Source organism: Anoplopoma fimbria, chromosome 5 (assembly GCF_027596085.1).
Source record: "Anoplopoma fimbria isolate UVic2021 breed Golden Eagle Sablefish chromosome 5, Afim_UVic_2022, whole genome shotgun sequence".
Lineage (NCBI taxonomy): Eukaryota > Metazoa > Chordata > Actinopteri > Perciformes > Anoplopomatidae > Anoplopoma > Anoplopoma fimbria.
The window spans coordinates 14,593,239-14,618,790 of record NC_072453.1 but is presented as its reverse complement, the minus strand read 5'-3'; the positions used below and the strand labels follow the sequence as shown (position 1 = coordinate 14,618,790).

Here is a 25,552-nt window from a genome sequence, read left to right as displayed (position 1 = left end):
GAATTTATCCTTTCATCTCTTACTGTCATCCTTGGAGGTAGAAGTGTCTCTGCTTATGGTTTGATCTTCTTTTTATTGTCTTTGTTCTATACTTTAAAAATGTTAATGTAAGTTTTGTATTTTATATTTCTTTGACGTTTTATGATTGTTGAATGTTGTCATGGGTGCATTTCTGTGAACTGCAATATGTGTCTTCTGCCTCATCATAATTATCATAATTAAGTGGATTTCTCTCTAAACAAGTCATTTTCTTCAAGCACGTTGCATTGGAAAGTTTTGACCTCTGCCATCCCTGATTTATTACCATGTTATCACTCACTCTTTGTGGACTAATGTAAACATATTTGAGTTATTACCATGTATCTGGCTGATATTTTGCCCTCTTTCTGGACTAATGTAAACATATTTGAGTTATTACCATGTATCTGGCTGATATTTTGCCCTCTTTGTGGACTAATGTAAACATATTTGAGTTATTACCATGTATCTGGCTGATATTTTGCCCTCTTTCTGGACTAATGTAAACATATTTGAGTTATTACCATGTATCTGGCTGATATCTTGCCCTCTTTCTGGACTAATGTAAACATATTTGAGTTATTACCATGTATCTGGCTGATATGTTGCCCTCTTTAAGAAGAAGGAAGAAGACTGAATATTAACTGTGGAGGTGGACATGATGATATAATGTCTTCAGTTTCTTTTTGATGGTTTAAACAAAAAAAAAAAAAGAAGTCTCTTGGCTAAATATGTGGCTGTCTAGTGGGGAGAAGGCGCTCCCACTGTTGGCTTCTAGCGGCTTCAAGTTGAGCAGTCGAGAGTCCCGCAGCCGAACCATTGGTGCGTAATGGTGCACGACTGGCCGGCAGATGTTTCACCACCGGGACACTCTGTCTCTGCACACTTTATCTTAACTCTTCCGACTTTTTTTTTTTCCCTCAGCGTAGGCGTGCGTTAACTCGCTTTCCTGCCTTTTAAAAAAAAAAAAAAAAAAAAAAGAAGTAATCTGAGGAAGGAAAGGGACTGAAAAAGAGAGAGAGAGAAAGAGAAAGAGGGAGAGAGAAAAAGTTGGACTACCTCTTCAAACCGTCCCGGTTTTTTTTTTTTTTTACCGTGGAGTTGTCGTCATCAGCACCCCACATACCCCCCCTTGGCTCCCTAAATGGATGGGGCAGTCTTGGTCTATGCAGTTCAGCACAGACCAAAAGATTGGAAACAACTTGTGAATACCCGTCAGTTTGGCGTCTAGAGGGAAACGCTCAGAAATGCCCGGCTGCTTCGCTGGAGCTCAACTCTGAGGACTTTTCTCCTGCAATTCGGGCTTTTTTTTTTCTTTTCTTTTCTTTCAGGAGAAAGGACTCTGCTCAAAGTTTGCAACAGAAAAGGAAAACTCTGAAACGCTGAAGTGGCAGCTCTCACACTAAAGCCCTCGCTATGGATTGTATGTATTTGTTGATGTGCTTTTCACTCAGTCAACTATTTTTGGATCAAATTTTCGCTGCAGAAGAATCACATGGTGAGTTCTCCACTTACTGTTTTTTTTTTTTTGCACTGTGTATAGAAATGCACTCTAAAGTCTAACTGTCGAGGAATCATGATAAAAAAAAAAAAAATGATGGCCTAAATATTGACATACTGTTCTGGATGTAGTCAAAGTGTTCAACTGTTGGAAGTTCCTTTATGTCTACAGATTTTTTACTCATAATACCAACATTCATTCTGAGCTGCCTTTATATGCTTTATTTAAGAATAAGAATAAAATAAGCTTCAATTCTCTCCTATATTATTAGTTACTCAGCTTACTTTGCTTTATAGTCTTTTTCCATAAGAACTTGCCATAGGTCTGTGAATGTGATTCTCACTTGACACTATCTGTCCCATCAGAAAAACTCTCTGGAAAGTTAAGTGAATATGGTCTTATCGTGCCATTCAGCACAGACTCCCGTGGCAGGTACATTTCTCACGTGGTCTCTTCTGGAAGCGGAAGTAAAGGTGCTGAAGCTGCTGATGCTGATGCCGCCTCGGCCTTTGGCAGCAGAAGAAGGGTGGCCCGCGGTGCCCCCGAGATGCCCCCGGTCACCCCCGCCACGGTGCAGCAGCACTTGTTTTTCAACGTCACTGTGTTTGGGAAAGAACTGCACCTCCGCCTGAGGGCCAACAGGAGGCTGGTGGCCCCGGGGGCTTTTGTGGAATGGCAGGAGGACTTTGTGGAAAAGGCCAAGGAACGTATCCAAGGGGACTGTGTTTTCACTGGAGACGTGAGCGACATGCCGGAGGCCTCTGTGGCTATCAGCAATTGTGACGGACTGGTAAGTCAATGCATACTTGAAACTTATATCTGATGGAAAGGGGATCGTAGCTGGGAGGAAATATGCTTTTCTCATCTTTGGCACAGTGTCAGACAGAATGCAAAGTCTTATGGGTTTGCATGTATTTATTCCTCTTCAGAAAGTGCTTAACATCTGACCTAAGCTTGCTCGTGCATCCTCACATAAGACATACATAGAATAAATATTCCATCTGAAGTCTACTGCATCTTTTAAGCATCAGACATTCACGCCTGTGTGGCCTTGAGAGGTGGCTGTAAGTTTGTAGCTTGGTCCTTTTGCTTGGAGACGTTTCAAACAGTTGTGCATGAGCATATGAACCTGAATGTGAACCCATTAATGAATCTGATGAGCGACTGTGAATCCTTTTATATTTCCGTCTCTAACTCTAATCGTTGGCAGAGTATAGATATTGGCTAATGCATAGAGTGTAGCTAGACCATAGAAATTGTTTTATTTTGTCACTTAAACCTGCATCAATTAATATTTTGTCCACTTGGGGGCAGTGCAAAAAAGAAAAAAGCAAATATAATTTTGGAGTTTATGGCCACCTGTTAAATGTGTGCCAGATCTTCCCTTTCTTTAGAGCTCTTTTTCCACCAACTTCCGAGAAAAATCACTAACTCTTTACTAGCTAAATGCTTTATTTTGTTCAACAACTGGTCGCTAGATTTAGCGCTAATTGGTTGCAGCTACATCTGACATTGGCGTTGTTAAGAGCAGCAAGAGAGTCAAAACCATAAAGTTGCAGCCCGTAAAACCAAAACAATGGGCTGGAAGTTGCTTAAGGGCGCTCTGAGGTCAAAACAGTTGATGATGATACGCAACAATCCCTGCAGACTTCTTCTTCCAGAGCATTGTGTGTCTGCCTATCACCATTTGTTTTCATTCACTGCCTTTGAAACTGTGTCGCTACTGCGGTAGAGCAGAGCCATTGGGAGGTGAGCCAAGGTGAGCCTCCACTGGATGTTTGCAGTTGAGAAAATTAGATGGAATTTTCAGATGCACATGTGTCATAGAAATTGTCGGGTTGACAGAGGCAAGCCTACTCCTTAGCTTCTTCTGGTTCAGCCCTCTGTGTTGTTCAGACAGAAAAGGCAAGCGTGGAATGAGATTGAAGATAACCTCCTGACCCAGGAGCTTGTGAAACACTCCACATCAGACAGAAGAACAAGCTTTTTCAGTCACGACTCCTTTGCTAAATTATCACACACACCTCATGTGAGAAAACTTAGGCCTTTGATTGAAGTCTATTGTTGGCAGCTTTCATTTCCACAAGCCCACAATCTCATCTCTCTGCTTCTTGATGCATCTGTCAGGACAATTGAGCTTTCAATGTTGCGTCACCACAACACAAAGAAACATTGAACGCATCTAACCACTTCAATGCCGTCATCGCTGTATTTTCACGCTCTCGTAGTTCCTCTGTATAAACACAACAAAAACTGAAGCTGAGAAAAATAGAAAAAAGTTATTTCTTTTCTATCTTTTTGTCAAAACTGAGGACAATGCGTTTTCTGTGTTTTCTAATCACAAAGTCATTTCCTTAAAGGCCACTGTGTGCCTTTCAGTAAATGGAGGCAAAAAGCAACACAATGTTGTATTCACCTATGAGAACGATAAGAAAGTTTTTTTTGGATTGTGTGTTAGTAAACCAAAGCACACAAAAAAATTGCAGCAATTATCACAGTGCTCTTTAATTTGCATCAGGGACTTAGACAGAATGCAATAATGGTTTGATAATTATGAGCTAAAGGGATGACAAGGAGTTATGATTAGATCCCAGCACCAGCATTGTGTTGGCTTCTGTTCTCTTTCTCTACAGACATAAAGATAAAAGAGAAAGCACGTTCACATGACCTCATACTTCTGACCTGTAAATAGGATTCTCATTTCAATATCCAGGTCGTAACTGCATTTGAGAAAATATAGATTTTTCTGAAATGTTTGATATATTCGCTTAATTGCGCTTAATGAAATGCAACTGCCCTGCCCCAAAAAAAATATGGAGGCAGCCAAATTCTTTCACTCAAGATATTGAAACATAAATTAAACCAACAGTGCTAATATTTTCAATGCACAACTAAGATTTCTTTAGTCTATTCTTTTTTTTTTGCTTTTTTGCTTCATGCTGAATTACTTATTTCCACAAAACTTATGAGCACTTCTCTGGTAAACACCAGATCTAAAGTGGTGCTTTTGTGTGATTCTTTGTGCAGAGACTTAGTTTTACCGATTTTTAAACTAAATCTTATAATTTTTTGTCGACAAAATTGTGTGTTAGTCAACCAAGAATTTCTACGGTCATCTCACCCCCATATGGCGTGAGGAGTTTGTTGAAAGCTTACACAAAACATTTTGTTTTATCTTTATTAAACTTCTTAAAACATAACATAGCTCTTACATTTTAGCATTGATATGGACATTAACGGCAGAGTCAAAATCCAGCTTTTTAGAGACACAGGTGAAAGAGGAGACTTGGGGTCTTTTTGCACGTCATGGGATGGATGGTAGATAAAGGAAAGATTATCATGCTTATGACTTGCGAACGTTCATGCCATCAGATATTGTTGTATGTTTGCAGAGTGGATCGTGTTAGTGTTAAAAAACTGTGCCATGACTGTATTCACCTACAGTAATGGATTGTGCATCAAAGTCATACAGAAAGTATTTTTTCAATCATTTAGGTTTTTTTCAATGCCCCAGTTTGTGGTGAAATAAGGCAACAAAAGCAACACTGATGGAATGAGACGTGGATGGTGCTCAGTGTGTTGAACCTCCAGTGTTAGAAACTTTGACACGGTTGTGTGCTTTTCATTTTCTTGAAAGATCTGTTCAAAAATCAAAACAAAGAGCAACATTTTATCCGTTTTCAGTTTTCATTACTTTTTACTTAAGTAAAGTCATTGAGGCATGTTTATTATGCAGTTTATGTCTTTTCAAATGTCCAATTTCAAAGCTTTGAGCATCGCAACATGTCCATTCACCCCCAGTCATGATCTGCTTGGCTGGAGATATTTATTTTGACATTTTATTTGTGATTTGGCTGGAGTCAGACTCTTAAGAATATCGTCCATGTGTTTCCTTGCATCAAAGCCAACATAAACACAGACCTGTCTGCGCATGCAGGCGTGTTCGAGAGGCATTTGAAGGCGAAATTATTTAGTCTCAAGTATCTGCTTGATGTGGAACGACACTGAGGAGATGTCTGATGAAAGGAGCGTGTTTAGAAGAAATACCACGTGAATTATGGGCTGAAGTCGCAGCATGCGGGCCAAATCTCTTAGATGCACTGGGCTGTATGTCTTTACGTACCACCAGCACTCAAACCTTCAACAGTGTGTTTGATGTGTTCCCTTCAAGAGAACACACACATACTGTATCAGAGCAGATGTATATCACAGTTGCATAACTCAGACACGCACCAGCCATCAACACACCTCTTAACCTTCCATTTTTTTCAATATGACTGAATTTACATGATAAGCTTTGCTTTCAGTGTTTCGTCTGCTAACATGGAGATGACTCCCTAATAGTGAGGCATGACATCACCAGTTACAGATTACGTTAACTTGGTGTCCTGCCATGTGCCCGGAGGAGCAAGATTTATGGCATTCCAAGCTCAAGACAGATAAGACATTCCTACATTAAAGCCGCAAATAAATCGGATATCTTCTGGATATATTTGGTCTCACAGCATTCCCAGACTGTCCAGCCGAGGTTGCAGAGAAAGTGCATGCGAAATGACTCTAAAACACCTTAGCTTTCAGTTTGATTTGAATGCAGATTATGTTTAATTGTCCAACTTTGTCTGCGATCTCTTCCCCCTCTGAATGGAACTACCGCTAGGTAGCATAACAGCTGTGCGCTCCAGACGAGCATGAGCTATTGTTGTGGAGCGTTGAGTGATGGCTATGATTATACTGGTGCTCCTCATGTGTTGGGTATTAGCGCATATGACGGGCTGATTGAATTACATGTGTGATGGAAACACGAGTGCCGGATAACCGCAGTCGGAAGAGCGCTATTTCTGTGTCCGTCAGTTTAAAAGAGAGGGAGCCACCTAGCAACAGTCAGCAGGATTTCTTTTTGGGGGGTTTGGTGGGGCAGTTTTCCATCCATTGGAGTTGGAAAATACTCTCATAAATTGTTCTATTCATGCATTTTTGCAGGAATTCTGCACAGGCCTGGTCCCCGTCCAGTATTCCAGTATCCTCCGGTGTTTCAGTACTCTGCTGGCACCGAAGATAAAGGCACTAAATTAAGAGCTCCATCAGTGGAGGCCCGACATCTCAGCCAACAATGTGACTTATTTTTCTCTCAGTCGAGTTACAGTTACAGTATGTCTGTCTAAACACGTGCTAGTGTGTTTGTGTGTGTGTATGTGTGTGTGTGTGTGTGTGTGTGTGTGTGCGCTCATTCAAATGCATTCAGTGATACAGGACCTGCATAACTAGAACACTAACACACAGATCACACTAGTGAATGTCACAATAACAAAATCACGTCACTATAAATATAGCAAGTTAATTAACACAGTTTTGAAACTGACTGCACACATATATAGTTTAAATATTGCATACTAATACATGTCAATATACTTCTAATACTACTGCTTATGTTTCTGCTACTACCACCCTAAAACTGCTTAATCTTCTACTAGTACTAGTACAACCCACAGCAACAGTTACCACTACAACTACTTCTTCTGCTGCCTCTGCTGCTGCTACTATCACAATTAGTTTTTTTTCTACTTCTACCAATCCTTCTTCCACCACTACAATTTTTACTACCATTACTACCACTATTAATACTGCTACTATGGCTACTGCCACCACTAGATCTTTTCACTGCTACAACTACTACTACTACCACTGATAAAACTACTTGTTCCACTACTACATATCTTTGGTACTGCTTCTACACCACTACATCTACTACTGCCACTATTACAACCATGTACCTTTGATACTGCCAGTATTACTCCTGCTACTTCTACTTCTACTACTAATACCACTATCTCTACGTCTCCTATGGCCACTTATTCTGGACATTATTACAACCACTGCTTATTCTGCTAATTATTCTACTACTAAGGGTACTACTGTCTTACTTTTACTGCAAAAACCATACAAAAGCACACCCAGCTAGACGATAAATACTAGGTGCTCGAGAGAAAAACGTGGGAAAGACGAAAAAAGAGTCTGCACACTATATAATAATAATAATGATGCTCTCATGAACATATATTTAATAACCACCGAGTGCTGTTTTAGCTTCAAGTCTGAAGGTCTGAAGAAAAGTTCTCGGCTCCAAACGTCACTTTGTGGTAATTAGAAATATGGAAATGGGAGCATTATCTAGTTTACTATCTCTTTGTCTACAATGAAACTACCACCATTACTTCTACTACTATTGCTACGACAACTACTCCTGCTACTACTACTCCTACTGCTTCTACATATCCTTCTACGCCTCCAAATAATAATAACAACACCAATAATTATATTAAAAGGAGGGTTTATCCTTTTAAACTGACTTTCTTTTGTTTCAAATCCAATTAGCCACTCACAGCAGCCTAGTTACCTTAATGGCTTTTATTATTATTATTATTATTATTATTATTATTATTATTATTATTATTATTATTATTATTATTATTTTCCTCTCCTTTGATATCAGATTCATGCAAATGAGCGCCGGTGATTATATGCCCAATTTTCTCTTCATTATCCTGGTTATGATCACCAGCTATGCTTGCCCTTTGTGGCTCTGCACAGTGAGATGTGAAAGCTGATAAAAAGGAATCAAGCAGTAATCCCTTCTCCCAGAGGCTGTCTCATACGATTATTTCAGATCTGCGACTCTGCTGAGTCAAGCACCACTCTGCCATGATTTACTCCCTGGCTTATCGATCCTCCATTGATCCACCATATTGTGTGACCTCTGGAAAATGTGTGAGCATACCTTGATCTCAGCGGTTGAAAGTGGATTACCTCTTTACTCTCTCTCTGTCTCTGTGTCTCGCTTGTGGATCAACAAAGAGCATGCCTGGAGCCGAAATTATATGTCTCCAAACAATCTGCCGCAAATTACAGGTTATGCCCCTGGACGGACAGACGGCTGGACTTTAATTTCCTTTCACAATGCAGCTCAAACATGGCCTGTAGCACTTGTTCCATTTGTATATTGGGTTTGTCATTAATGCACCTTAATGGGCACCTCCATTAGATTACAACAAGTGAATACTAGCGGCATGTTGTGACAGTTTCTTTCCAAAATAATGTCAATAAAATAGATCTTGATCCGTGACCTGCCTCACTTTTATAGTTTCAAATTGATTTTCGGACTTACTCAAGTTGCTATTGAACATACATTAACCAATTATATGGATTTGCTATTTGCTCAAAGAATTGCTTTTTTTTTGTGTCCCCTCATCTGAAACAAAAGCGACAACTGTCTGTCTTCTTTGAATTAGATACGTTTCCAACAGCGAAGTGATTTCACCAGCTTTGTCTCATTTGTTCATTGTCTCGGTTTGCATGCCGCACTGAGCAGGTGACAGACTCCAACTGCTGGTATGCACAGCAGGCAGAAGTCTCTCTTGAAATTACATACAGTATATATCCACCTTCAAAGTTGCTCTTACGGATGTGTGGAATTTAGTGTACTGGTGAGCTGAAGAGTTAACTATATTTGCCCTTTTTTTTTTGTGTGGTGTCGTGACACTGCTGGATGCCTGACTGCCTAAGCTGCCTAAGTGTTTTTCAGATGAATAGGTTCCTCCACTGTGCACTGAATATCTCAAAAATAATCCCAGGTGTATGAACCGTTGCATCATATGTTGCAACCTGATGAAGTCTGCATCACTTAAAATCTTTTGACCTAGCAAAGCTAATCACCATATTTGAACGTAAACAGTGTGAAATCTGATTTTTAATTTTTTTTTTAACAAATCTCATTTGATACGTCCCATGATGGGTGATGATGAGGTGTTATTTGCTTTTGCTATGTATGACTCATGGATGAAATTTTATTCTTGGGACGAGGTAACACTGTTTTATCTGTCAAAGACACATTTAAATGTTAATGACGTGATGATGGTACTGAAAACCGTCAATGGATCACCAAAGCTAATATATATATATATATTTATATATATATATATATATATATATATATATATATATATATTCTTCTTCCTGCGGGGAACAATGTCAGAACCGTATTTCCTGCCAATCCATCCAGTATAAGTGAGATATTTCGGTCTTGACCAATGTGATGGACCGATTGATCGACCGTTCGTTAGCCTGGCTAGAAATATCGCTTTGCTCATGTGACTTTTCTTCTGCCCTGGTTTCATATTGGTTGCCCAAACTGTTCGATTGGTGGAGTTTGCTAGGGATGTATGCAGCATGACAGGAAGATATGCAGACACTACTCCGGACTAATAATAAAATACATTTATTTTATCTTCTGATTTACAGGTTACAATGTGTAGTAATAATACTAACCTAAAATATGCTGTTTTTAATAAATCAATTACCTATGAAATAACAAAACAATAGACTAGTTTAAGTGAGACCCAAAGGTGCCGTCTGTCAAAATGCTCATTTTGTCAGACCAAAAGCCCAGAACTCAAAGATATTTAATTTACAGTGATATGAAATCCTCAAATTTGAGAGCCTGGAATTGTTTTCAGTTCTTTATAATTAATCTCAATAAAATTTCCAGTGGGGTGAAGCCATTAATACTACTGAAATTAGCTGAAAATCCAACATCTCTATGTCCCCTTCTTACTTCTGACAGCAAACGTACACCGTTCCCCAGCCCAGACTTCACCATGCAGTGTACACATGTTTACATTTGGCTCCTCTGTAGGCCCTTCCAGATGCTGCTGCTCTCTCCCCTCACAGACCCGGCTTCTCTTTCCACCCACTGCTGAAATAAGAGACCACAGAGGAAGTATTCGAGCATGTCTTACTTGGCATTTCCTGGTCAGGGGCCGGACAGATTCTTTCACTCCTCTTTGCCCTTACTGTCATATGTCCGCACTTAAGTTCACGGCGTATGTGTTGTTATTTCCAAATGACAGCATGCCGAAGATTTAAATTTTGATGTTTTTTTTAGGAACAATGTTCTCTTTACTGCACTGTATTTAGATTTCTTCTTACAGCTGTAAATACACACAATCTAGCCAAAGTCTTGTTGGTGTGCCTTCTTCATGAGTGATGACAGGCTCGGTATATTTCTCTTTTTATTTTCTTTACAAGAAGCAGGAATATGAGAAATAAAATAAACTGCACTGCGCAGTGTATTCAGAAAGCACAGTTTGTGCTTAAGCTTAATAGAAAAAACATGGCAACACAAAGAATAAATATGTCTACAGTTATGTGTTACGTCACATTGGGTAGTGTGGTTTTGCTTAATTAACAAGTTTTTACTTAAAATTCAATTAAAACCACCTCTGGTTCTACCCCTGATGACTGAATTTTTTTATTTGTTTGCCCCTTTTTTTGGGTGCATTTTGCTTTTATTGGACACAGCTCATAGCAGAGTGCGTGTCAGGAAACATGAGGGAACAATATTCTCTGGATGAATGTGGACAAATATTGTCGCAGCATCATACCATTTGTCCACCAGACTGGTGACCTGTCTGAGGAATCTCTATATCCTGCCTTGACCCAGCAGAGGATAGATAGTGATACATCATTTATGGAAGTAGAAGCTCTAGAAGCTCTGTACTAATGCTGATAATGAATGCACATACAGGCTGTCAGGGAGCCAAACCGAATAGTAAACAATAACATTACTTTGTTTACTGACAGCTCGGTGGTGTCTGTGACTATCCATAGACACAGCAGCCAAAAGATGAACAGGGGGAAATAGATGGAGTTGTACATTACCTATAAGCATTCTCACTTATATAAGCCATTACGTAACTTGGAGGGAAAAGTTTCATGCACAACATGAAAACCTGAAACTTTTCTGGCCACAAACAGTTGCTTATTTACACATCCATGACAACATGTTATGGAGGAAAATTTTAATGAGTCAAGTCTGTGGCCACCTGATGAGTCGAATATTCCCTCTGTTTCAGCTGTATTTTTACCAACTCCTGTGGGAAATATCTGGCTAATGCAGCGCTATGTTCACCAGCTAGTCACTAAATGTGTTGATACGGTATATCTGCTGATACGGTAGTGGACTGTGGGTTTTTAGAGCTGAAAAAGCTGCCTGGACGCAACCAAAAACGTCATTATGAGAGCGGTGAGAATAAGACAGTTAAACGATGAGTTAAAACTCACTATAACACTCTGTAAAGTCGAGCGAAGCTGCAGATTCAGGTGATAATTATCTTGATAGAAGAATATTGATTATGGCCATCTCGTTTTTTTTTTTCTCTGGTGGGTGGCAGTGTACACTTTGGACACAATACATAATTCACAGTGCAACATCACCCAATAGGTTTACAATCAAACTAGCTGATGATGTAATCGACCAATACGTAGCCAACAAATTTCATCATCACTTTATTTAATCCCTACTTTAATTAATCCAACGTTACATGGATAATTGTAAGAACTAGGAACAATTTGTCTTAAATGCTCAAGTGAAAAGGATGCGAAATATAACTGCTCAAAAACAAAAGAGATTTGAGAGGGGATAGGTAGTGAATAAATGGCAAAAACTATGTGTATGGTAATTTAGACAAAATTGCCCTGACATAATTACATTTGTCCAGAACTCAGAGAAATACTTTCATCAAATACTTTTCATCAGTCTGCCCCTAAGAATCATTGAAGGACTTCAAACGATACACTTGGTTTGCACTCTAAGTGTTCTTATTAAGCAATTGATAAATCAATGCAGATTAATGTTATGTGTTAAATGTAGAAAATTGTTTTAATGATAACAATTACACCAAATTGAGACCAAGGAATAAATATATTACAGCTTTCACAGTGGCAACTGTAAAAGAGTCAACCAGAGCTCGATGTTGGCTTCCCCATGGAGTCCATCTAAATATTTACCTTCAGTCAAATTAGGTATGCAACAAAGTAGCCTGAAGCAGAGGATGTTTACTTAAAGGAAATCAGTGTGTGCAAATGTTTGCCCTCACGTATATGTTGTGCAATGCCAAGCAAGTCGCTGCATTGTAACTTTAGCTCTTTTGCTGAAAAGGAGAATGAAGAAGCAGTGAAAGAGTTGATTTTTTTCTTTTTTTTTCGTAGTGTTCTTGATGGATTCAGGTCCAAATCTTTACATTCTATTGCAAAGTATTTAAATACTCCGTAGGGTGTTAAAAATATTGCAATTGAATTATGCACCTGGCTGATCTTGAGCCAGGTGTCGTATACGAAGGCAGCTTTCATCACCAACAAAGCATAATCATAACAATCGTTAGCATGCTAGCGATTAGCATGAGCTAAATGAAAGGGTAACGGCTATTATGAAGAGTTATCGTTAAAGTAAAGTAGACCAAGCCCAGCAGTTCATGATGATGCTGTTCATGTTTTGTAACTGTAGCATGAAAGCATGGTGGAATTAGCAAGCTAGCCAGCTAACTAGCCAGCCAGCCAGCCGCTAGATGAGTAATACATAACAACTTAATGCGTCATCCACACACTCTTTACACAGCGTCGTAAAGCACATTGCTTTTTGCCAGAAAAAACATTGCTTTTGTCATTTATATTTATTGACCACATTTTTTTAATGAGTTTTTGGTCCACAGAAAAGATATAAAAGGTTTGTGCTGTTCCAAGAACGTAATGCTACGCTGGATACAATGACAAACACTTGAAATAATGTTTACTAAATTATTTATTTAACCCTCATCCTACCAACTGGGGTTTATGCACCATGTACACATGTCTTTGTCAATCAATTTGTTCCTAATGATTGAATGTCATTGTTTTCTTTTCCTGTTTTGCTTCTAAAATTATCATTTTAAATACCACTGTGTTTGGGGTCCTTGGGGACCCCAGTCAAAAGCACCCAATTGCAGCCATATGCAGTTTAAAAGATAACATAGAATAGATGGACACAATTTCAAATCCCATGGGTCCTAATTTAAAGTATCACACACTATCAGGGGAGTCATTTGAAGGAGACTGACAGATGCAGCAGACACACGTTTCCTTACGTGTCCGTCTGCTTTCATTTAAACAAAGCAAATCAAATGTATGATAATAATCGAATGTTTTTCTTCCGATGATATTACACAGCTAATATTATTTTAAGAAGAAAAAATTTACATTTTGCTGGGATGGCTGTTTCTTACTGTATTGTATTCTGTTTATTCACTCGGTCCTTGTTGACGGGATGTGGGTTAAATGGTGTAAGAGCCACAGAATCATTTGTGAATGTTCAAAGAAAAAATGCGAAATCATACCAGTTCGTTTTGTTTAAATTAGAAGAAAAACTTCATCAACAGCAGTTGAACAGGTTACAGGCACTGAGTGCTCGCACCGTTATGCCATCAGAGTTACAGAACTCGCATAGCTCTGTCGACCTGCTGTCTGTGTCAATGGATGAAAGTGATTATCATGACTCATCACAACTTATTTCTTTAATTTTATTTGGGAGATGGAACAATTTAGAAGCAATTTGGAAGAAAACTAGGGTGGCATCTGCCACTCGGAGGTCGCAGACAATGGTTCATTCACGGGCTCCTCGGATCCTTGGGTAGCAATTAGTTGAGAGGGCCGTTGTTACAAACTTGCTAATTGAAGTAGAGAACATCAGGAAGGTTAAGAGGAAATGAGTGCTTTAAAAAGGGAATTGTTAAACTTCAATACAGGCATTGAATTCTTTGGACATCACAAAACTTTGAATTCACTGAAATCATAAAGCACATTGAAACGTACAGTTGAATAGAGACATTGTTGCTCATCAATTCGTTCAGTGTGAAAAATGGTGACACAATAAATCTTGATGGAGGGCTTGTCTGTGAGGGGCCTCAAATTGTGTCTCCCTGCGTCATTCCCCATCTCCACATCGTCCAATTGATCTAGCACCCTGTAATTACTGGCTCCAGTGAAATTACTGTCCTTTGAAGGAGGAGGGGTGCACTCATTTTAAGCCCTCTTTTTCCAGGCAGGTCTGATCCGGACTGATAATGGGGAGTTTTTCATCGAGCCCCTCGAGAAGGGCCAACAGGACGTGGAAGTGAAGGGCCGCGTCCACGTTGTCTACCGCAGGTCGGCCATCAAGCGGGAGACGGGCCAGCGGAGGGAGGACCTCCACAATGAAGGTAGGGGGGGGGGGAGGAGCCTGACATCAGTGGAAACAAAAAAGCACTGTGTGAGTTTGTGGGTTGTGACTGTGTGAGTAAGTGTCTCTGATTAAACACACCACAGGTTAATTATAACCAGGACTGTGTGTTCAATATATCATCATGTTTAAAAAACATGCTTAATGCCTGCTGATTGATTGACCTTCTGATATGAAAGGAAACAAGTGTCTAAAACTGAACTTATGTGTACATTATTTAAAGCTTGGGAGCTAAAAAGTGCATCTTTTTTTAAAACTCCCATCACTGCTCTATATTTATTAGGCCTAACAGCAGATGCGGTGCTCCAAAAGCAGCTGGTAAAGTGAGGAATTCTGGGCTCCAGTGGTTGTTCTGGGGACAGGGGAGGATGGGGTAGCCAGTGAGGGGGAGAGAAAGGTGGGGGTTACCCTTCCTATGCAGTGAAACGACCCAGCACCATTATAAATTCCTTTTCTATTCCTTCCCTGATTGCTACAACAATAGCTTGAGCATCTGGAGGAAGACTCTTACTGTACTCACTGATTCACTCCATTTCCCAGCATCTTTTCATTTTATTCCACAGCCCTTTTAATCAAGTCACTTATTCACATTTTCTAGGCCTTCTCTTCTTTTTGTTGCTGTCCTCTTGAAAAACACTGTTCATTTTTATCTTTACAGGCTACATTCTTCAATAAAATTATGCAGCTGGATTTTCAATTTAATATTTTTGCCAATTTTGCCTTTTTCCATCACTGCTTCTGTACCTACGCAAAACACCTTCAGCCATCAACTTGGTAAAGGAAGATGTTGTTCACAGGGGAAAGCATTAGTGCCCTGTATTTTTGAAAACTAATCTTGACTGTTGAGAAAGTTTTTAACTTTTTGTTTTTCTCCTTTGAAGTACTGTCACATCCTGTTGAGCCAATGTCCTAATTAAGGCTGTCGCTCTCATTTAATGTCCCTATCCATGCTTTTATCTGTATTATTTAACAACATATGTTATTAATTACATTTACAGCTTCGCAAACAGTTATTTTGTTTGCTGCTCATTCAAAATAATCCATTGTTTGCAGTTGTTGAAATATTTACTATAAAGTGCTCTACCGCCACTGGTGCAATTATGTTCGCTCCAGTTATGCATTTATATGTTTATCTGTTATTTTGGGTTATTTAGAATTAATTGCTTCTAGGGAGTTTTGCAATGTGCCAGTTTTCTGAATGTTTTTTGAAGAACACTGTGGTAATCCTTCATTTCCATTTTTCTGCATTGCACTTCAGAAAATACCTTGTCCAAATGATTTCCTGCAACAGTATGCAGAATGTCTCCATTAGTATCTGGCAGGCTTGAATCAATACACTTAAAAAAGATAATTAGAATTCATAGCTTAGCAGCATGCCAAGCTTTTATGATACATTAGCCAATTTCTGCCAGACAAGTTCATGGTGTTTTTTAATTTGAATGTAATTACCTCCATCAAGTAAATGATGTATCACTTTGTTTATTTGTTTGCTTATTTATACAGCAGGACTTCAGAAACTTGTAATACATCTTTGCTATTCTTAATCACTTTTTTTTTTTCCATGTGACGTTATTGACAAATTACCAAATTCAGACAATTTTCTTCTTTCCATGAGCGTTTCAACTCAGACGGCATACTGTACAAGAATATCACAACGACAATAAACAGCTGAAGTGCTTCATGAAATGGATGAATGTTGTTTGGATTTGGTGCAACTCAGCTGGGATTTTGGGCCATGAATGCACATATTATAGTTGGGCTAAATGTGGGCTGAGAGGAATTACACTTCTCACTCTGTAAGCCAACAATTTATGAGTCTAAGGGGAGTATTTTGACTAGAGATGAAGTGGCTTAGACAACATAAAGTCCACAGGCCTGACGATAATCCCAAAGGATTCCTCCTGCTCATCCTGAGACTCAAAGACAGAACTTTGTTTTATGTCGGGGTTAACACAAACATAAATCACTCCAGAATCTGACTAGAAGAGATATTATACATGCATCCGATTCCCACAGTCTGTTAATTGACTTGTTTATGTGCTGCTCATATTTTTTGCAGTGGCAGACTTCGGGATCGCGGACCTTCCTGCGGCTCTGGATCTCGTCGAACATAAACTCTCTGAGTCCGAGCGCAAAAGGAGGCACGCGAAGAAAGACGACTACAACATCGAGGTGCTGCTGGCTGTGGACGACTCGGTGGTGCGCTTCCATGGCAAGGAGCATGTGCAGAATTATGTTCTCACGCTCATGAACATAGTAAGTCCATTCTGGTGTTTGATTAAAAATGCTCATCAGATACACACTACCTGTTCCGCTTTTATGCAAATTCACAACATTACATATCTATGTCTGCAACTCATCGTCATTTTCAGTCTCTCTCTCGAGTATTATCGATTATTTTCCTGATTTATTGATGAATTGGATTAATTGTTTGGTCTATACAATTGTATTTTAAGAGGCCAATAAATAGTAAAAAAAAATACACACATTTTAAAAAGTCAAAGGTTACATATTTAGACCACTATTACATAAAACAAAGAAAAGCAGCAAAGAATTAGGCTTGATCAGGTCATTTTTTTTAAATTAAACATTAAATCGGTTCTCAAAATACTTTTTCCACTAATAGACTAAGCTCTATAAATATCCTTTCTTGATATGAAATGCTGCTGTTTGTTGATCTCCTACCTGTGGAGGCATTCCCCCCCCCTTGTCCTCTCTGACAGCAAACTTTGCCACACTTTTCCCAGACCCCCGCTTTCTCTAGCGGTTCATGGATTACCGATAGAGAGGTGAAAAAAAAAACATCTCAGCTCATTCATTACGGGTTCCACCAGCTCCTACCACCATAATCTACTTAATGGGCCCAAATCCCTCAAGTCAGATTTTCACAGGGTGCTGGTTTCACTCTGTAACAGTTACGATTTGGACCCTGCATGGTGGTCTGATTAGCTGCACTAGACCAATTAGAAAGTTGACTGGTAGCTGTGCGGTGCAGTCATGGAAACCAGCGCCAGGAGTTTCTGACATGGAATGATGTGTTTATTTAATTGGGATAATATATATACATTTTATCCCTGAATGTCTTCAGCATGAAGAAATATCAGATTTTAATGACCTTGGCTGTTTATACTGTGAAGTGGCTGCAAGAGTATGTTGTAATTAGAACCTTTCTGTCTAATGCTCTCTGATGAGTATTATTTCAGATCACTGGCAGGATAAGATCATTTTAGGAATTACTGATTTTCTGAAATTGACTGAGCTATAAAGTTAAATCAAGTTCTTTAAAAGTTTGATCTATATAGTCTCTTTCATTCTGAGTAAAATGCGATAATTGTGCAACTTCTGGAGAGAAAGGCGCAGTTCAAACAAACGAGGGTCAAAACTCTTTAGTTCCACTCGTAAGCCACAGGCTTGCTGTGTCTGAAAGAGCTCTGCCCACTGAAATCCCTCTGAATCCCTGCTCCGTGGCTGCAGAATGTGTAGTACCACCTGGAGAAACTCTCCCTGAGGGATTGATTACTGAACATCCTGTCTGCGCAAAGCCAAGGTGACTGCCGAGGTGCCTGCTGCACAATGGCTGTGTTGTTTGAGCGTGGACCAGGTTTTGTCCACGTCGGTGTGATGCTGTACACAAGCCAGGGACACCTAGCGCCTGTAGCCCACAGCTGCTACTCTCATTTCCAGCCACAACAGTCCAATTCCAGCCCTCTGTGTGCTCCTCCTGGCTTTCTAATTATCCCAGTATACGTGGGTTTGGAGGACTCACCAAAACTTTTTTTTTTTTAAATGCTATATGCGACTGAGCTGAATGAGTCTTAAGTAAGGAAATATATGCAACTTCAGTATTTTAAAAAGTTGTCATGGAACTTTAATAATGATATTTATTTGATGCTTTCCTCTTTTTTCAACAGCTTCTCTGTTTCTGGTCCAACATAAACACACGTATATAGGTCAGTATAGACCAGTCGAGGAATTTGAGCTCGTAACAAATCTTGGAGAAATTGGGGTCACTTGAGTGCTCTTTGCAGCATTTATTGACCTGAATGGGCTTCTGTGAATGGAATATTTGCTTAAATGCCTTGGGTGTAACCTTGCGTCCCAGAGCAAATTTGGACTTCAGCCAAGATAGCTTTTCTTCGGTGACAGAGCTTTTGTTCTGCACAGTCATAATTTTTATATAGAGGAAGCTTAGTGGCACACACTTGTTGGTGTTTTAGCAAATAGTAGAACAGTGTTATTCTGTTTGCCTTATCTGAACCTTTACAAGGACTGAAATTGAAAGGGCCTGAAGAGGACACCTCTGGTTCACCACTGTTCACATATATGAATAATAACCCTGAAACTGAATTTAGAGGCTTTATTTGTAGCTCTTATATCTATTCTTAAATCAAGATGAAAAATAGCAGAGATGCCATAACTGAAAAAGAAACTTAAGCTGCTGCTTTGATAACCTAATTATTTATCATTTTTATCTGGAGTCAGCAACCTCCTTGATATGAAATGCCATTTTTTCATTTTATTGTTAATCAGTATTAAATATGAACGTTAACTTTAACATTAAGTTTAATTATGACACCGTATCAAATTTAAATCTCCAACGGATATGCAGTTTTAATCCGTCCGTAAAGACAAAGTGCATAGCAAAATAAAAAAAAAGCATTTTTGCTCCCATAATCAGGACATTGCAATTATATATGAGTGCACCATACAAGGGTTCTGTCAAACATCCACGTCTGCGTGAAATCATTAACCCTACCAGCCATCCAACAACCGTGTTGATCAGCAAGAAGGCAGCGAGCACTAGCCAATCAGAGGCAGAGTAGGGCAGGTCTTTGCAGAATGTCGTTGGGGAAAAAATATCAATCAAATTACTGTAAATAAAAAGGCCACGCAACTGCCAGTGGAGGTGAAAGAGGTAATTTAGCATGCAGATGAGAGGGAACGTCAACATTTTCCAAAAAACCTCTTAGACTTATTGCTAGTGTGCAATTGGTCAAGCTACAATGTGCCAATCCTGGCACACATGCCTAAGTTTGCATACCCCTAGTTTATACATGATTTGGCTTTACAGATGGTTGGCTGTGCAGATATTTATGTTCATATGCTGTCTCTTGTGTCAGAATTGTTATTTTCATGAAGCAAATTAATACTTGCAGGATTTGTTGCATATGCTTTCATCAGTAGCAGCCAGAGAGATTAAAGCTTATGGATATAAATAACATCCCAGCTGTTCAGTGCCCCTGTTGACACATTATTTAAATCATCGGAATTCACCTCAGGGCTCTTGTAAATTTTATTATTATTATTGTTATTGACAGGCTTAGATGTGATAAACAGAGAAATTATACCGTGATCAGTTTCTCATTTCACCAGCAGTGCAAAACATTGATAATTATTTTTTTAAATTGCTGTTTGGAGCTCGAATAGTAAAAAAATTACAATAAATTCTTCATAAAGAACAGAATTATAAATAGAGAATCTGATAAACTGAGGCAACTAAAATATATACAGAATTTTGGGTTAAAAGATCTGAGGCGAAACATAAAAATAAAGTAATGGGAAATACCTAAGACCTTAGATGAGGTGAATCAACTTTTGTTTCCTGAGCTAAGAAATAATCCTGGATCATTTACCACACCTTTCGTCAGTATTCAACCTTAGTTAGAAGCCATTCAGTCTTTACTAACAGGATGGCCAATTTGGATGATTATTGTTATAAACATTGAGGTTTAAATGAAACATACAGCTTGGTATCGTCAGCATAACATTGGTGATCGAGGGGGAGCATATACTAAATATACTAAATATACTAAAGAGCAAGTATTGAGCCCTGTGGAACCCCACAAAAAAAGGGAAAGCTTAATTATCAGCAGCCACTAAACACGCTGTTGAAGTCGTTCCATTTATTTAGTCTCTCTATTAAAGTGGCATTAGGGTATCGAAGGCTGAAATGAAACCCACTGATATTAAAATAGTGTGACTACCACTGGTTGAGAAAACCGGATAGATATTCTTCCCTTTAAGTGTTTCTAACATTTGCCTCGCAACTGCCTTTTCACCAATTTTGGACACTAATGGTATTTTGGAGATCGGGTGGCAGTCAAGGGAAAGTGTTTTTTAAGAAGAGGCTGGATACATGCCTGTGATGGACCAAAACCAAAGAGAGACTCATGAACATAGTCAGGCAATGGCTCATAAAACTCTTTAAAGAAAGGATAAGAGGCCGACAGATGGAACTCAAGTCACTGGGGAACATTGATAGGGTGCTTTTTATCTTTTTGTCTTGAGCTGCAGAGGGGAATGGGTTTGTTTGTTGATGGTATTTTAAAATAAATATCATACTATGCTTTTTAGCAGCAACTAACTTTATCCATCAATAGGAAAAAGTTTGCTCCACCAAAATAATATTACCGATCACAGTCGATCTAAGTCCTTGACCAATGAGCTGAGGAGTTCAAAAGATGAATCGTCAGGAGGATGCAGTTCCTCAAAAGGGCTCATATAGGAAAAGTTAAAAAGAGTAATACAAGGCCAAAATATAAGTTTCAATACAATTATTTATAATAGACCTTTTTCAAGACTGGAATTTTGAAAAATGAATATTCATGATAAATGAAACCTGAGCTTTTCCTGCTATGTCAAAATGTCTGCTTTAATACAGGTCTCTTACCAAAAATGATGCAGTCACCCATCCATCTAAGGGTGACGTTCAGGTGTGATGAGATGAAGAGGTTTTTTTTAAAGGGTCAGTTCACCACTGAAAGGAAAAGAACCGATATACTATATGTCCCTCATACACTGGATTATGTTTGTGGTGCTCGAAACAGCAACTTTAATTTTTTCAGAAACAATTTCTGTTCCTCTGGATCAGTGGTTCTCAACCTTTTTTCAGTGATGTACCCCCTGTGAAATACTTTTTTAGCCAAGTACCCCCTAACCAGCGCAAAGCATTTTTGGTTGAAAAAAAGATGTAATAATAAGCGCTCTGCCATCAGTGTCTAATTTATTAAACTGTCAACACTGACGATTGCATTGTTGCATTAAATTCAGTTTATGAACTTACACTTATATTTTATTGAATATTTATTAAATAACAATTTTTAAAGGATTTTTGAATGGATGCTAATTTTAAATATATTTTTTTTAAATCTCACGTACCCCCTGGAGTGCCTTCACGTACCCCCAGGGGTACACGTACCCCATTTGAGAACCACTGCTCTGGATGATCCATTTACTGACTTTACTTTCACTTTATTCCACCACTTCCGCCAAAGAAATAATAATAATAATGTCAGCAATTTTAATTGGGACGAATAGAGTTTTATGCTTTGTAATTGGATGTTTCATATCAAAGTGCCTCTTGGGGCTCTTAAAATGTTTTAAAGCATGTAGGCTTGTACCTTTGTATTTCTTTTATCAAAGCTTCAGGTATTTTCAAAAATGCTTGTTAATCTATTGTCCCGCAGAATTTCATGCCAAACAAAGCTGTGGACTTGGTTTAACTGTGAATAACATTGTCTGTGGCAAAAATAAATTGGACTTTGTCCCTCAGAACCAGATATACCTCAAAGCTGCTTTAGCTTTGCGAATAGACATAAGTGAGAAAATACATGGACGTTTGTAATTTTGGTGCACTGACCCTTTGATAGTAGTATTAACTGAGTTGGAAGTTGCAGAGTAGATGACATGAGTGTGTTCGTTATCAATTAATACTTAATAGATGAAGAAAATAAAATATGATTAAGATTATGATACATTTTGCTCAGATGTGACACAAATTATTTTCTATGCTTGTAACATGACTTATCATGTTAAATTTATGTCACGCGCATTGTTGACCCATGTGCCTTAAAATGCCAGTTGTAAACATATGTTTCCTCTCAGGAACAAGTTCAGTGAGTTTTGCTTTGTGAAGCTAAATGACTCCATGTTTACCAATCGAGAGTCGCCCGGTTTGTTATTTACAATCCATAACCATCATGTCTCAACTAAATGACTTTCTGATTTATGGAAAAAGACATATTCCCCCCTTATTTTCCCCTTTAACTTTATTTATCAACCGCAAAGCGAAGCAGTTGGTTGACTTTATGGGGCCCCAGAGGCGTGCAAACATCTAGCGACCATTTTGTGAAAATGAAACACACTTAACTTGAAATTGGACTTGGGATTTGAATAGGATCCTAGCTTGTCCCTGGGTTAAGCATCTACATACCACAGCATTATTATAAAGCTAAATAGCAGCCAACACATATCTGGATCAGGCTTGTTCACCATTGCATAAGAACACAGGTTTTATTGGATGGTTGCCAATACCTTAACGTATTTCATAATTATTCCAAAGTTGTTGTAAAAGGCGCAAGGAAAAAACTAAACCCCTGAATGGTTAGAAGGACTGCTGAATAAAATCTGTAGATGCAGCGTTCTTCCAGCATTGGAAGAATTTTCTGGCTTTCATTTCTAGTCCGAGTAGTATTGTCCAATCACATCAACATCAACATCTCAGTCACCTTCATCATTGTGTTTTTTTTAATCCCTCGGATCAGTGACAGAATGTTCCTTTCCTTTCAGGTTGATGAAATCTACCATGATGAATCTTTGGGAACCAACATCAATGTTGTGCTTGTCCGCATGATAATGGTCGGGTACCGACAGGTGAGCTGTGTCACACATTGCTTTTATTTTCTATATGTGCAAATATGTTTTCAAACAGCTTTCCAAAGCAAGCCATGTTGTGCATCTTTGGGTTTGTTCCAAAACATATTTGAATATAAAAAGATTGCTGTTTGCAGCCCTGTTGATTTATAACTCAAGTGATTTTATTAAATCGCTATTACTGCCAACAGGAAGTAATGGTATGAAAACAATAAATAAAAATAATCAAATGGTAGTTTCATTTTGCCAAACACTCCACTACCTCTCAGTGAAAAGTATGTCAAAATGCTGAAAAGTGATTTTCTTGCCAAGAGTTAGATGAGAAAATTATTACCACTCTCACATCTGAACAGTAAATTTGGAGCTGGAGCCAGCAGGCAATCAGTTTAGCATGAAGACTAAAAACGGGTTGAAACAGTTAGCCTCGCTTTTTCCAAAAGCTAGTACAGATAAAAAACAACTGTGGATTAATGAGCTTTAAAGGGTGCTGGTGGACAGATTTATTTTGTTACCATTGAAAAGAGTCATGCTAGTTGCCTCCTATGTTTCCAGTGTTCATGCTAAGCTAAGCTAACCCACATATTTACCGTAAAGACCTAGGACTGGTATTGATCTTCTCATCCAACTCTCGGAAGGAAAGTGTATAAGCCTATGAGTATGTGTCCATGCATTTAAGCAACTGGCTTGAGTCAGCTCTCTGCAGTAATCTGAATTTTTGAGTGTCATGTATATTAAGAAACCAAGCTTCTGTGATTGGGTCAGGGGATTAGAGAAACCTGAGCCAGATCTCTCGTGTAGAAAGAAGATGCTTTGGCCATTTATACGTGTGATTGGGTTTCTAATCAGCACTCTAAATGTGAGCATGTGCATGACAAACACTTAAGACAGGGCAAGTGTCGCTTTTGATAAAAAGAAAAGATCAAGATTTAGATTTAGAAGTCTGAATAAATCAGTTTCAACAACAATTAGAATATTTGTAAGATTCTGACACATTTTTCTGTCTCTATAGAGCCTGTTCATTCACAAAACAGTGCATTATAAACGTTCAAGGGTTAAAAATAGTTGCTGGGGTGTTGGGAGTATGCAGTTGCTGCTGAGTGCATATGTGGATTAACAGAAACCATGATACTACAAGTACTGCACAAGCTGATCCGTCTGAGTAACCTGCACTTCCCCTCCCTCCTAAAGAATGATGTTATATTTCAAAAATATATAACATGACTAAGGTGGTATTGGGTACTATAACATAATTAGGGAGTTGATCTGTGGATGGTGGAAAAATGACACCAAAATAAAAAGGAAATTAGTGTATGATTGATTATGCCTCAGTTTGATTGACAGGTGCATCTTGGGAAAAAATAAATCAAAGTCAAAACATACTTAATGTATGGATTCATTTGTTTTTCACCTGTTTTTTGTTACCTTTACTGTATTCGGAGGTTAACAGGCTGCCAATTATGTAGTACACCTATACTATAAATTATGTGCATGGTGACAAACAGCCGTGAGTTATTGCCCCTGAGTGCCTTTTAATCATCACAAGTGACTGATGCTGACTGGAGGCTGGGCATTTTGCATGTTACTTCTCTTGTCTGGTTGCACAAAACAGAGGTATTATGTTTACACAGCACCAATTAGATGAGCTTTAACATGTTGAATGTGTCACCAGCACACACTGGGAGAAGAAAAACAAATGTTTTTCCTGTCCATCTGTTTGGACGCTCTGGTGTGAGCTGTGTTGTTGTCTTTCACCACAATATTTCATCCTCGACTGAGTTTTGTTGTTGAATTGGCTGGATCTTCGTAAGAAAGAAAACATAACAGAATATTTTTCTCCATTTCCACTTTATTATGCTAATTTAGTTTCCAAAAACAGTCTCCACTTGGCAACCATCTGTCTGAAGTCCTAGTAAAATGCTAGTTAGAGGGGGGAAAAAACACACCCACACTGGCAGTTTTTATGTTGCAAATCTGGCATGCGAGACACAGAGCACAGAGGGAAGAAAGATCCGTTGGATCCTATGTCCGTTAGAAAATTAATTTAGCACTCACTGTATTCGTATCAGTTCGCTGCACTTATTGAATTCGTATTCGTTTACTGCACTTATCCTATTCGTAGTAGTTTGTAGCACTTATTATATTCGTATTAGTCTGTTGCAATTATTGTTTTCGTAGTAATTTGCCTCTGCACTATACTTTTGCTCTGGTTTATGCTTTAAGATGCTTGTTTAAGAAAGGAGATGCACTTATGACTTCTGGTGACTAGTAGTTCTCTTGAGTACCTATGTTGAATACAC

The 25,552-nt window shown here is 38.7% G+C and overlaps 1 protein-coding gene across 1 annotated transcript in view; it reads left to right on the top strand.

Annotated features, from left to right (window-relative positions):
* Positions 1-1,434: 1,434 nt before the first annotated feature.
* The window catches only part of LOC129090987 (A disintegrin and metalloproteinase with thrombospondin motifs 14), a 40,585-nt gene continuing 16,467 nt past the window's right edge, over positions 1,435-25,552 (top strand). The window contains exons 1-5 of the mRNA XM_054598388.1: positions 1,435-1,516; positions 1,885-2,309; positions 14,427-14,583; positions 16,663-16,859; positions 23,172-23,255. Of these exons, the coding sequence (XP_054454363.1) occupies positions 1,435-1,516; positions 1,885-2,309; positions 14,427-14,583; positions 16,663-16,859; positions 23,172-23,255 (945 nt within the window). The remainder of the gene's footprint in view (positions 1,517-1,884; positions 2,310-14,426; positions 14,584-16,662; positions 16,860-23,171; positions 23,256-25,552) is intronic.